At 37.0% G+C, this 12302-nt stretch overlaps 1 protein-coding gene across 2 annotated transcripts; it reads right to left on the reverse strand.

Annotated features, from left to right (window-relative positions):
- Window positions 1-460: 460 nt before the first annotated feature.
- Window positions 461-3592, reverse strand: LOC113061882 (ATP-sensitive inward rectifier potassium channel 1-like). Of its 2 annotated transcripts, none has more exons than XM_026231375.1 (2): window positions 3349-3592; window positions 461-1996 (listed from the first exon to the last, which is right to left on the reverse strand). In XM_026231375.1, the coding sequence occupies exon 2, from the start codon at window positions 1985-1987 to the stop codon at window positions 869-871; it is 1119 nt and encodes a 372-aa protein (XP_026087160.1). In that variant the 5' UTR covers window positions 1988-1996; window positions 3349-3592; the 3' UTR covers window positions 461-868. The 2 variants fall into 2 exon arrangements, with proteins under 2 accessions (XP_026087160.1, XP_026087159.1); XM_026231374.1 differs by having other exon boundaries at window positions 463-2000; window positions 3349-3586.
- Window positions 3593-12302: the final 8710 nt, after the last annotated feature.

A 12302-nucleotide genomic window follows, 5' to 3' on the forward strand; every position in this document is an offset into this window, starting at 1 on the left:
AATTCTAAGCGTTTGGCAGTGAAAGCTCTTAAGGGTATTATCTTCATCCCATGTCTGATTTATTTTAAAGCCTCTTTATTATTTGATGTGTCATGTAGTGAGTCAGCGGGCCACAACCTCAGACAGCAGGACCCTGCCTTATGCACAAATTATTTGATTTTATTTCTTTTTTTTTTATCCGGTAATTGATTATATCATATATTATTATAAATGCACATGAACACACACACCAACAATTTGTCAAGCTGACAATTTGTGTATCTATTGCTTTGTCTTGTACGCCCTCATGTGGTCATGTTTTTACTGTAGATGCTGGAAATTGCAGGTTGATTTTTAGAAAGCCATTTTCCATGAACTAACCCACCATTTCCAATTATTTTGATTTTATTTTATTATTTACAAAGTAAAAATGACATTTACAGTACACATTCAATAAAACATAATTAACAACATCTACCAACTTAAAAAAAATAAAAATAAAAATAAAAACACCGTCCCAGAGTGATTCGGGACATAAAAGCATCAGCTTGTTCACAGGTATTTGAAATGCCTGACAATAGTAAAAGTCTTTCAGTTAATAATCTCTCTCCTAATTAACATGTAACAGAAGACAGTTCTACTGTTACTTCCAAGACAGTTCGCACTTTTATTTCTCCAATATTGTCAGAGAGTTTTGAATGCCAGCTGCTCTTTATAATAATAAATACTTTTCATGGAAATGGATTCCTGCAGTCATTTCTTCGGTGGGAAGATGGGGGAATTTCAAAAGATAAAACACTCGTCTTGGCTCTTGTGCTCGCTCTGAGAGACCAAACGCATTTGTGTCCAGTGTTTCTAGTATAGTGCAAGACATGTCATGCAAAAAGCTTTACATTTTGGTGATGTTGGGCATCTCAACGTCGATCACCACGAAGCCCTGGTTATCAATGCCGTTGATGGAGTGGTGATGGTGTCCCGCCTCGTTGTGGTAGCAGTAGGCACAGTGAGCGGTCGGTACAGGCACCACCTTGGCGAAGTTGGAGAAGTCCACGCGGTATTTTCCCTCTTTGCTGCGGGAGATGATCGGGAGGAAGTCGTAGCCCCACATGATCTCCTGAGGGATGTAGGAGGTCCTGACCTGGCAGGAGGAGCTGGTGGATTCGGCCGTGCCGTCGAGGAACACCACGAGCTCAAACTCCTGCTGATGGAGAGTGTCCACCGCCATGTCAAAGAACGGACTGGATTTGTCGATGATGTGGTATAGTGTCATTGGACACACGAAAAACAGGTTGTCCTTCCCGGCGTCCACCATGAAGTCAATGCTGACCTGGTCCAAGATGATGGTCTCACCTTCGGGGGTGATTGTGGTCCTCAGGAGCTTGCCGTAAATCTGGCTACCGATCATCAAGGTCTTGCGCAGGTTAGCCACTCGGATCTGAAGGCAAAGGGTGCCCTTTTTAGGGCAGATAACTGCAGAGTCGCTGAAGGTTATGGTCTTGGCTCTCTTCTTGGGAAGAGCGATTTTTGCCATAACCACGCCGCACCAGAAGCAGTTGATTATGGTGCCCATAAGACTCTGAATTATAAGCAGAGCCACGGCTCCGGGACAGACGTCGGTGATGTACACATCTCCATAACCAATGGTGGTTTGGGTCTCCAGCGAGAAGAGGAAGGCATAAGTCAGGGTGTTGACACTATTGACGCAAGCCGTGCGATTACTGGGGGGATTCTGCCACTTCAAGTCACCGTGGTCTCTGGCGATCCAGTACCAGAGGAGGCCGAAGATGAACCAGCTGAGGGTGAAGGACGCCACGAAATGCAAGATGACAAACCGCCATCGGGTCTCGACGAAGGTGGTCCATATGTCCAGGACGTAGGCGAAGCGGTTTCGGTGCATCACGTTGCCGAACTCGATGTTGCAGCGTCCATCTCTGGTCACCAGGCGATATTTGCGCACTCGCCGCTCTGTTATGTACTCCTTCACCAGCTCTCTCAAGGAACGAGTCATTTTGAAGGTCTGTCTGGGAAGAGAGTGAAGCGATATCTGTTAGAACCAAAACCAAGACCCAATGAATAACAAAATAGCAAACCTTCAGCGCTGAAACTCTCGGCTACAGCGTTTCAAACAGGACAGAGAACATGTTGTCCAACAGACTGGAGTATTTAGGGATAAACACTGGCTATTGTTATGCATGAGATAAGATTCATAGCACACACTGTACGTGCATGACCACCTGACGTGATTTCACATTTTGAAACAGTAAACAATTCTTTTGAAACCGGGCCATTTCAGATAACATACCCGATATATTTGGGAAACACGTTACAGCTGCAGTGTTATTAGTTGCTGATGATCTTTGTTGTTACATCACAGATATCAAATAAAGACAGAAAAATGTCAGCGCATTTTTTCTTTCTTTATGAGAGTTCATTTGAAACTAGTTATAGCTGTGCTTAGTGCAAGAAGCAATGCATGAGTGAGTGTGCTATTGTTTATTAGCCATTAGCCAAACTCTTATTTCTAATGGCATCAATATTTCAGATTTATTATAAAGTGTGTTGAGTTCATAGTTTTGTGCAAGGAACTGCTTTAATGAAAAGATGATCTGGTTCTGTAACCAATCACCTTTATTACTTTTCATACAAATTATGATGTCTATTTATTAAATTAGGAAATTGCATTGCAATGTATGCATAAGTATTTTTTTTTTTTTCATGAGACTGGGTTTCAAATTTTGTTTAAAATTGTGATAAAACTCACATTTAAAAGGGTGTACAAACTTAAAATATGACTACCAAAAAAAAAAAAGAAGCTTTTTTTTAGCTATGCATTGAGTTGCAAAATGCTTTAATCAGTAAGCCATAAGCTGCCAGTTTTGTCTTGCACCTGAATGTTTGTCAGACCTATGGTTTTACTGCAGGCTTTGATTCACGATCATTTTACTCCACTTGACACATTCTGAACGTTTCTTTGTACTTAATTACAACAATAAATAAAAGCGTTAAAATGCAGGTGTCAGGGCAGTTAGCTGCGGGTGATCTCCGCTTATCTGCGGCTCAGTGCTGCTCGGGTCGCTCCAGATCCATCTCTGGAGTGTGCTTAATGTTTAATGCAGAATCTATTAGAATACACATCAAATCTGTTCTGAAGCTCAATTACAGCACAGAATAGTGACTGTTCAGCCCAGCCAGAGGAACCCGCAGTCCCCATCCACCACCAATCATCTGCTGTGCAGATTTATGATTTTAATGTTCCCAAAATACCATGAGGGATATCAGGGCTGATGAGTGAGCCAGACTGCACATCAGATGAGCAGAGATGTACACTGCAGATGTAAGAAAGCATCACAGATGAGATGTTCAGCTTACCTGTTACAGAAGTCGAGGTGTGATAACTTCACTCACTCTCCGGTTCACTTGCTTGTGTCGTTTCGTCCACTCTTTCCCGTCTTTTAAATGAGAGCTACAGCAGGAAATTGGAAACCAACATGTGTGTGTTACTGATTAATAAGTCGTGTCCCTCCTTAACTCTTTCACACTTCGCTGTTCTCTCTTTCTCTCTCTTTGTAGCCAGGTGTCTCTGACAACTCTTGCCCGACTCTTCCCTTTTGTAGGCTTCCCTCCTACACAACACAGTCATCCCGTGTTTATCCCTTGTTTATGTATACACAGAAATGTTTTACACAAGGGGAGCCTGCAGGGTGCATTTAATCTTGCAAACTCAAGACGGAAGTACTTATCAACACACGAACACATCCCGCACGCCATGCTGATACCACTGAACTGTTAAAGGCACCCCCACAGAATCACTTAGCACTTACTGCTTTGCAATAAATATTCGTCAGCAGTGATGCTCATGTTGTATTAAGTGATGCATGCAGCTATAAATCGGCCTTCTGTGAAAGTTTCGGGTCACCAGTAGGCTGCAAACCACAAAGGTCAAAGGCCACGCTTTGCTCCAACTCGAGCGGTTTTGATTTGTGGGAACTATAGAGGAATAGCGTCTGTGTGTATTTGCATTTCTGTATGTTTTGACAAACATCAAATCGTTTCAATATAATGGAGTTCGGTCACACTTTATTTTAAAGTCCAGTTCTCACTAACTGTTAACTATGACTTTTGTCTCAATAAACTTCTAATTAATTAACTTCTATTAAAAACAAATCTAAGGAATTGTTAAGTTTAGGTAGGATTAGGGGATTTAAAATAAAATCAAGTAGAATAAGGCATTTATATAGGCTTTATAGCCTAACATGCTAGTAATATGCATGCTAGCTAATAGTGCAAATTGGTCGTTGAAATATAATGTTACTCAAAGTTCAATATTCAGACACAATCCCATAGCAAGACCTTAATTTTGATAGTAAATGATGAGGAATGTTCATTCCAGTGTCTATCTGAACATGCATTAATGTAAGTGTACTAGAAACAGACTTTACTTATGAATTCTGCAAGCATTAATGAGATCACATTAGTATTGTACATGATCTAGTACAAAGTTTAGAGCAAAAAGAAATCATTGCGTTTATTCAATCAGATATATCAGCCTGTTTCTTCTAGATGTTAGTTGTCAGTGATGTGAAACAGAAGATGACGAGGACTTGGTTTCAGACGAGGAATCTGTCATCTTTCTTTCTCTGATCTTCTGTTCTTTGGACAGAGAGTGAAAATGACAGGAATTTCAACCTGAGAGCTCAAAGCCGTTCTCTTTCCACGGAGACTGATTCTCCGAGTCTGCTGACACTGATAACGTCCTTTGTCATTGTAATCCGGGACGGGTGTAATCAGGGCTGTCGAAATCGCTGAATCGCTTTCTGGAAATCCTCATTTGTTTCAATTTTCTGTTACATGTTATTTACACAAAAGTTAGTTCTGCTCCTCAAAACAGTTTGTACTGCATCATTTGGAGCTAAATAACTTGCAATATTGTGTCGAAAATGCATGTTTCTAAGAAATAATATTTTGAAGAAAAAAAAAAGTTTTAATAACACTCACAATTGTGCTGTTGGTCTGAGTATCAACATTATTTTAATAAACTGTAATAAGATGTTATTAAAAATCTAAATTCTGTCATTACGCACGCACTTTCATGTCGTATCACACCTGTATGACTTTCTGTTTTTAAGTTCAACACAAAAGAAGATTTGAAGAATGTTAGTGGTGGTTTTACTGCATGGACATTTCTTGAAGTATCTTATTTTGTTTCCCACAGAAGTAGAAATTAAGTCGTACAAGGTGATAAAATTATAACAGATTTTCTTCTTCCACTTCAATCATAAAACTAGCCAAGAAGAAACACTTTAGACATTCAAAGCAATGCCAAATGCTTTGATTATCATGCAGTGCGAGTTTCCGTTTGTCATCGCAGCGCAGTTTTCTTTCGTGATGGCCTTGTGTTTATTGGTTAACTGAATCAATTTAAACAGAAGGTGTTTGAGAATTCAAAGAGCCTTGAGCTAAAACACAGAAGTGTTGCTGAAGTACCACAGCTTTGCATCTGATTTACTTTGGGAAGAACTGGGAGAATTTTCACTTCCTTTAGTGACCAATTTACAAAGTGTTAGAGTCTAAATTGGATGCTCACACTATTCAGCTTGATCTAAGATTTTTAATCTTAATCTTCACCTTTCAAGTCACAGCATATATATTTGGTACCATGGTTCTCCTGTCAGTCATTCAGCTGTAATCTTCATTCAGTCCAATACCTTCGTGCACTTTGACATGCTGAAGACCATTTAACGCAGTCAAGCTTTCAATGGAAAATCCATAATAAGCTTTTCAATAATACCAAACCACGAAATGTTCCCTTAGGCTGCCATTCAAGACCACTGACCCAAAGAAGTTTTTCCACACCGACTTTTCTGCCGTGATGTGAACTCATTTGTGTATTTGTGCGAACGGCAACAGTCGTAAGTGTCAAATCCAATTTATACAACAAAACGGCTGTCGTTCTGTCAAGAAAACGATGACCTGGATGTTTTCTACTTCACAAATGATCCTTCTCGTGCAGTAAACGGACATAAGGAGACGATTTTATGAAAAACTATAATGTTTCATATAAATGACATACTCTAAACTGGAAAGATGCCTGACTTTTGAACTCTCCCCTCATCCAAACAGTTGACAGAAGCGTTGACTTCTCAGTGGAGGTGGCACAGTAAAGTTTCTCTTCACCCTTCTGTGATCATAATGATCATAATGACCTGTGCCAGGTGACTGAGGGGCGATTTCACTGTTGAAGTGTGAACGTTAATGACCAACTTAGTTCCACTGAACGACTCGAATGAGTCACACGCTCCCGGCGACGCTGACACCCATATCTGATGCTTTTGTTGCCTGCTTTTTGACTCCCAAATCAAATAGTCGAGCAGCGTTTGGAGCCAAATGTCATGAGCATTATTTTCTAAGCTAGAATCTATTTAAAAGGTTTTTCATTAAACTAAATTTAATAACACGGTTCATGTATCATTTACTTCAAGTCCTGGAAGTCATTATCGTTCATGGGCAGTATATCATTATTTGTAAAGTGAGTTTAAATACTAGCAAAATCCTGATTTACTCCATAAACCAACCTTGACTTTGCCATCAGGGGATTTGAGGATGTTTTAATCTAACAATCTCAGCTGTGAAGAGGTAAAAACTGCAGCTCACCTTCCTTTAGAGTCGTGAAAACAAACCTCGATCAGCTGCTCAATCCAGAGCCTTTTGGCATTTCCTTCTTCATCTAGAATGAGCTGATTCTGCATTTCAAGCCTCATTTAATTCACTGACTTTCTGAGAGTTCATAAAATCTATACACGGTACTTAATAATGTGTCAGATCCTCTCTAGATTCTCGTTTGACTTGATGAACCTCGCCGGTCAGAGCTAGCCAGCAGAAAGACAAGGCCAAGGACTGCTGGCACACAGTGTGTTTGTTAGCCAACAGCTCCTTGTTTAGTGCAGGAAGGAAAGTGTCTGGAAGAAAAGAAAAGAAAAAAAATTAACAATATATATGTGACCTGCAAGTGGGAGCATTGCAGTTCCTCTGCTTTCTGAAAGGTGTCGCTGCTGAGCAGGAACACAAACACATTGTAGCCATGAATACTCAACTTCATCAAGACTTCAGAGATGCAAATGAAAGCTGTGTTATCATCAGAGCTGAAATGAGCTGTAAAGTCTGCATAGTCTAGTGTGAAGAACTGATCCACACGATGATGTTAAACTCTCGTATGTGGGCTGAACACCACTTCAAGCTAAAATGAGACCGTCCAGAGTGATTTATTATGAAACTCAGCTCAACAGGTGAGTAAAGCACACTGAACTGCTGAACAGAGCATACTGTATATAGCCTGACTGAATACTTCATCTTAAAGAGACAGTTCAGCCAAAAATAAGCCATTTACTCACCCTGATATCGTAATATATATAGCTGTGTGTGTGTGTGTATGTATTCAGAATGTATTCTCCCCACAGAATGTTTATAATTTCCATTCAAGTTGCACAGAATGTCGTATAGGTTTTTGGAAAACTATTATATTTAAAAAAAAAATAATAATTATTTCAGATTTAATTGGCACAACATCTTATAAAACAACAACAACAACAACAATAACAGCAACTATACAAATTAAATAAATGAAAACTGAAGAAAAAAAAATATATAGACAGTACAATAATAATAATAATAATAATAATAATAAAATATTATAATAATTTATTTATTTTAATAATATTAACCAACTGCATGGTTTCTGTCACATTCAGTGTCATTATTATTTATTTTATTTTTATTAAATCACAAGTAATTGTATCTTGACAAAACATTTTTTTTTTATTTACTTTGTTACTGTACGATAAAACATGCCTGTGTTTAGTGAAAGACACTCATGTCAACAGCAATAGCCTAATGTATATTTATATACTCAAGTATCATATTATTCCTGAAGTCCTCAGTTGTAATCATGATTTGAAGGGCTGTTCAAAGTTTGCAACTGATAATTCTGGTAATTGGACATGGAACATGGAAGGCAGTATTATCCACCTCAATACTCGAGCAACACACTGAAACCACCAATGATGCACTCGAGATAACACTGGGCTCTGCTTTTCTTTTTTACAAAAATTATAAACCTTACAGAAGTGAAATGGTAAAGAAACTGTGATTACAACAAACCTTGCAAATTGGTTCAACACTGCAAACAATCACTGCAGTGAACACAAAACTCAGTTTCAAAGGCATGTTATAACATCAAATATGATGCAGCTTTTCCTACGAACGCAGACAAAAAGAGACAGAAATTACCCAGCCTACAAGCTTTTGTTGTCACATCAACTATGACGCACATTTCCCGTTAAAGAGGATAAAAGAGAAAATCACACGTCAGTCCAGGCCATGTATATTAGCTGTAACACAAAAGATAATTCAACAAAACAAAACACTGCCATTTCAGCTGCATTATTACTATTATTATTATTATTATTATTTTGACACTGGATATCCCGTACAGAATATATATATATAGTGTTACATTATCTTTTGGAAATCATTATAATATTTAATAATAAATAATATACTCAAGAATGAATAAATTAATGAATAATTAAATGTATTAATTTACTCATTTATTAAAAGGTACATATTTGTACCAATTTTATCCTAAATGTTACATATTATAGTACCTTAAAGCTACATATTAGGACTTTAAAAATAGATATTAGTTCCCTTTGAAAGGAGACTGGCATAGTGACAACTTTTGTACCATTTTGTGTTTATGGTCTGCTGGGTTGGGATCTGATAAGGATAAACGCATAATAAATTGATTTCTTAGTAGTACATCTTTATCTTCTAGGTGTCATATCTATACTTTAACCTGGAAAACGACTCATAAAGTTAGAGAGCGATAGATTTAATAACTAGCATGGCATCCTGTCTACAAATGAAAAAGTGTACCCTCAAGACTGCAACTAGACGTCACTAATGGAGTTAAACCTGGGGATGGTTTGGGGATTTTAGGGGAGCAGAAGCTCCAGGTCACCTATAATATTTCCAGTTTGATTGATTTAGGATCCAATCGAATTAATGTAATGTATATATCTTTGCTCTCCTCCACCTGCTCCGTGATATCTGCAGGTGCTGAGGTAAATCCGGCCGACTTCGCCAAAAGTGTGTTGTACAGAGGACCTTATGAAGGACCTTTAGAAATGCTCCTGAACTGGGGTTCAAACTGTGCTTTATACTTTGACTTCACAGCAAACAGGCAGAAGGGTTCAGAAGTAAAAGTGCAAAAAAACATGCAAACCTGACAAAAACTATAAAATAGTTATTACAAGTTCTAACATTAAATATGATGCATTTTCCTTTTGAGGAGAGAAAAAAAGAGAAAATACACAGCATGACCTAAAAGAGCATGTTATAAAATTATAAATATATATATATATATATTTCATATCATAGCTTTTTTTAGTTCTCATTTCATTTTTCTTTTAAAATCAAAACTAAAGTTGAAATATAATGTTTTTATAAAAAAACAATAATAATAAAAAATAGCATTTATATAATCTCATTGATACTAAAACATCACTGATCTAGTCATGTGGAGTTTGCAATGTCTGTAAATATTACTGATAGGTACACATACAATCATAAATTGCATCATGTAATGACATTTGCATTAATTATCTTGTCTGTCCCATTAAAAAAAAAAAAAAAAAAACAAGTTCCACCCTTCACTCCACTGTAATATCAAAATAAGTTGCTTTTGTATTTTATTATTATTATTATTATTATTATTATTATTATTATTATTATTATTATTATTATCATCTAACAAAAAGGAAACACATTCTTCACTTCTCTCAAATGTGTGAAACATAATTAATTCCATAAAGGTTTTTAAAGGCTTTTCCTAGTTCAACAAGTCTTGTAAAACTGTATTTGGTCCAGGGTTGAGACCATACATCATCTTTTCAGAAAAGTGCTCTGAGCATCCGCAGAAAAATGCTTGAGAAAAATATTCTCATCAACCAATGTCTGCTCGAGACACTTTGAGAAACGACCTACAGGATGAACTTGAGCCCCTGAAGACAAATTCACTGGATTTTTACAAGCCAATATCACCACATTGTAATATTCCACATGTAATTTCAAATAGATAAGCCATACGTTTCATTTTTAACAAATTATTAATGTAATTTAATTTAAATTCCCGGCTCTGCCTTTGATAATTTGCATGTATTATTTTTATTTTTTTTTGCTATCGCATATGTATAGTTTGTATTTATCAACCATGATTTCCATACTTGTGTCAAATTGTATTTATTTATCGTCTGTCTGTCTATCTGTTATCTGTATACGCATGTAGAATGACTGTATAATTCACCTAAACTGTACACCTCATATGAAATATTTTTAATAATAATAATAAGAAGAAGAATTTAGTTAGAATTGAATGTCTGTATCATCCTGTCCCGGTTATTCTTGTTGCCCTTGGTATGTTTTGTCTTTATCATCTTATTATCTCTCCTGTAGTTTTGTCAGGTCACAATATTCCAGTTCAAACTGATCAAATCTGCACTGACAGGGTCAATTCATGCTAATTTATACCTGACAATGACAACCAAATCAGAGAGAAAGAAAGAAATGGGTCAGAATATACATTTAAACCAAATGCTGGCTTAGCCTTAAAGAAAATGCACTAAAGGGTTTTATTTCTACATATTACAGAACATTTCAACAGCACTTGAATTTAAACACTGATAGAGACTGATGAAATGAAGAATTAAAGATGTATGACATACTGGCTTTGCTTCCTCTGTTCTCACGTATCTGTTACTCTCAAATCTCTAGTGATTCATTGAAGAAAAGTAAACAAATAAAGAACACGCATGGAATAATGAAGGACCATGCTCTTGATTACACTTAGAGGATTGATAACCCCTTGAAAATGTTTATTGATTTTACAATTACAGGTTCAGCTGATTGATGCGGCATTCAAGTAATGCTTTATCACACATTAAAAAGAGACAAGTAAATGAAGCACTGTGACGTGTCTTCATCCAACTATTTTGAGTTTACAAGTCTCTTAAATGTGATGCACACACAACATACTGTAAGTGTGCTTGCTTAGTGAATATATATGCACTATAACGCTGCTCTGTTCATTTGAGCATCCCAACCAGTATTAGGAGGCGTATAATTGTCTGCTAGCATTTTTGTTCACTTCAAAGCTCCTCAACTGACACAGAATCCTCAAAAGTAAGCATCTTACATTTCTCTTGCTCATAGGCACAGACGTTACATTATTATATAAATGTTATATTTGTATATACTGTACTGTTTCTTAAAGCATACAATTGACAATTTAACAAGTGAGTGAAAAGTCAAGGTTCAAGGTTCAAGTTTATCAAGTGCTAGCCCATTCCACCATTAGACCTTTAACTATAGTCGGTTGAGCTGATAATGAACGACTAGATCTAAAGACAGTAGCTATATATCTGGTCTTTTTTATATTCAATCGCAAAATTGCACTATCACACCATGTTATTAAATCGTTCAGTACTGGACCATGACAGTTCTCATCCTTTCACAGGAAACTGACAATAACAGTGTCATCCGCACATTTTAAAATGGACCTGTCTGTGTGTTTATTAGCACAGTCATTGGTGTACAAAATGTAAAGCAAGGGGTGAGAGAACGCATCCCTGCGGAGAACCTGTAGACATTATAAGAGCATCTGAAAATGTGCTATTAACTCTCAGCCTCTGCCTTCTGTCACTTAGAAAATCGAATAAGCACCCCACTATCTTATAATCTAATTTAAACTCTGAAATTGATTTCTTTATTAAAACGTGGGGCTGAATAGTATTAAAAGTTGATGAAATATCTACAAAAAGAAGTCTAACATGGGTTTGTGGTCCCTCCAGATGTTTGATAATCATATTTTACAGGGTGGATGAAGCATCCTCTACTCCTCTTCTGGCCTGATTAGCAAACTGCCATGGATCTAAAAGACTTTGAGTTTCCAATACAAGTTCATCCCTGACCAATTTCTCAAAGCATTTCATCACCAATGATGTCAAGGCGACAGGTCTAAAATCATTTAGACTCTTAGGATAACTTGTCTTCCCTACAGGCACAGTTATAGCTTTTTGCAAAAGCTTAGGTATTTTTTGAAGATGAATTGACATTTGCAATGTGTTGTAAAATACAGGCCCCAACTGATCTGCACATGTCTTTAGTAAACATCCCCCTATCTTATCTGGTCCAGAGACTTTTCCCCCCTTGCTCTTTTTAAAACCTTGTATAACACAATCCTGATTTAAAAAAAAAACACTCCATATTAC

Source organism: Carassius auratus, chromosome 43 (genome assembly GCF_003368295.1).
Source record: "Carassius auratus strain Wakin chromosome 43, ASM336829v1, whole genome shotgun sequence".
NCBI classification, from domain to species: Eukaryota; Metazoa; Chordata; class Actinopteri; order Cypriniformes; family Cyprinidae; genus Carassius; species Carassius auratus.

Coding starts and splice junctions, on each gene's coding strand:
- LOC113061882 (XM_026231375.1), bottom strand. CDS start 1,987: ATGACTCGTTCCTTGAGAGAGCTGGTGAAGGAGTACATAACAGAGCGG.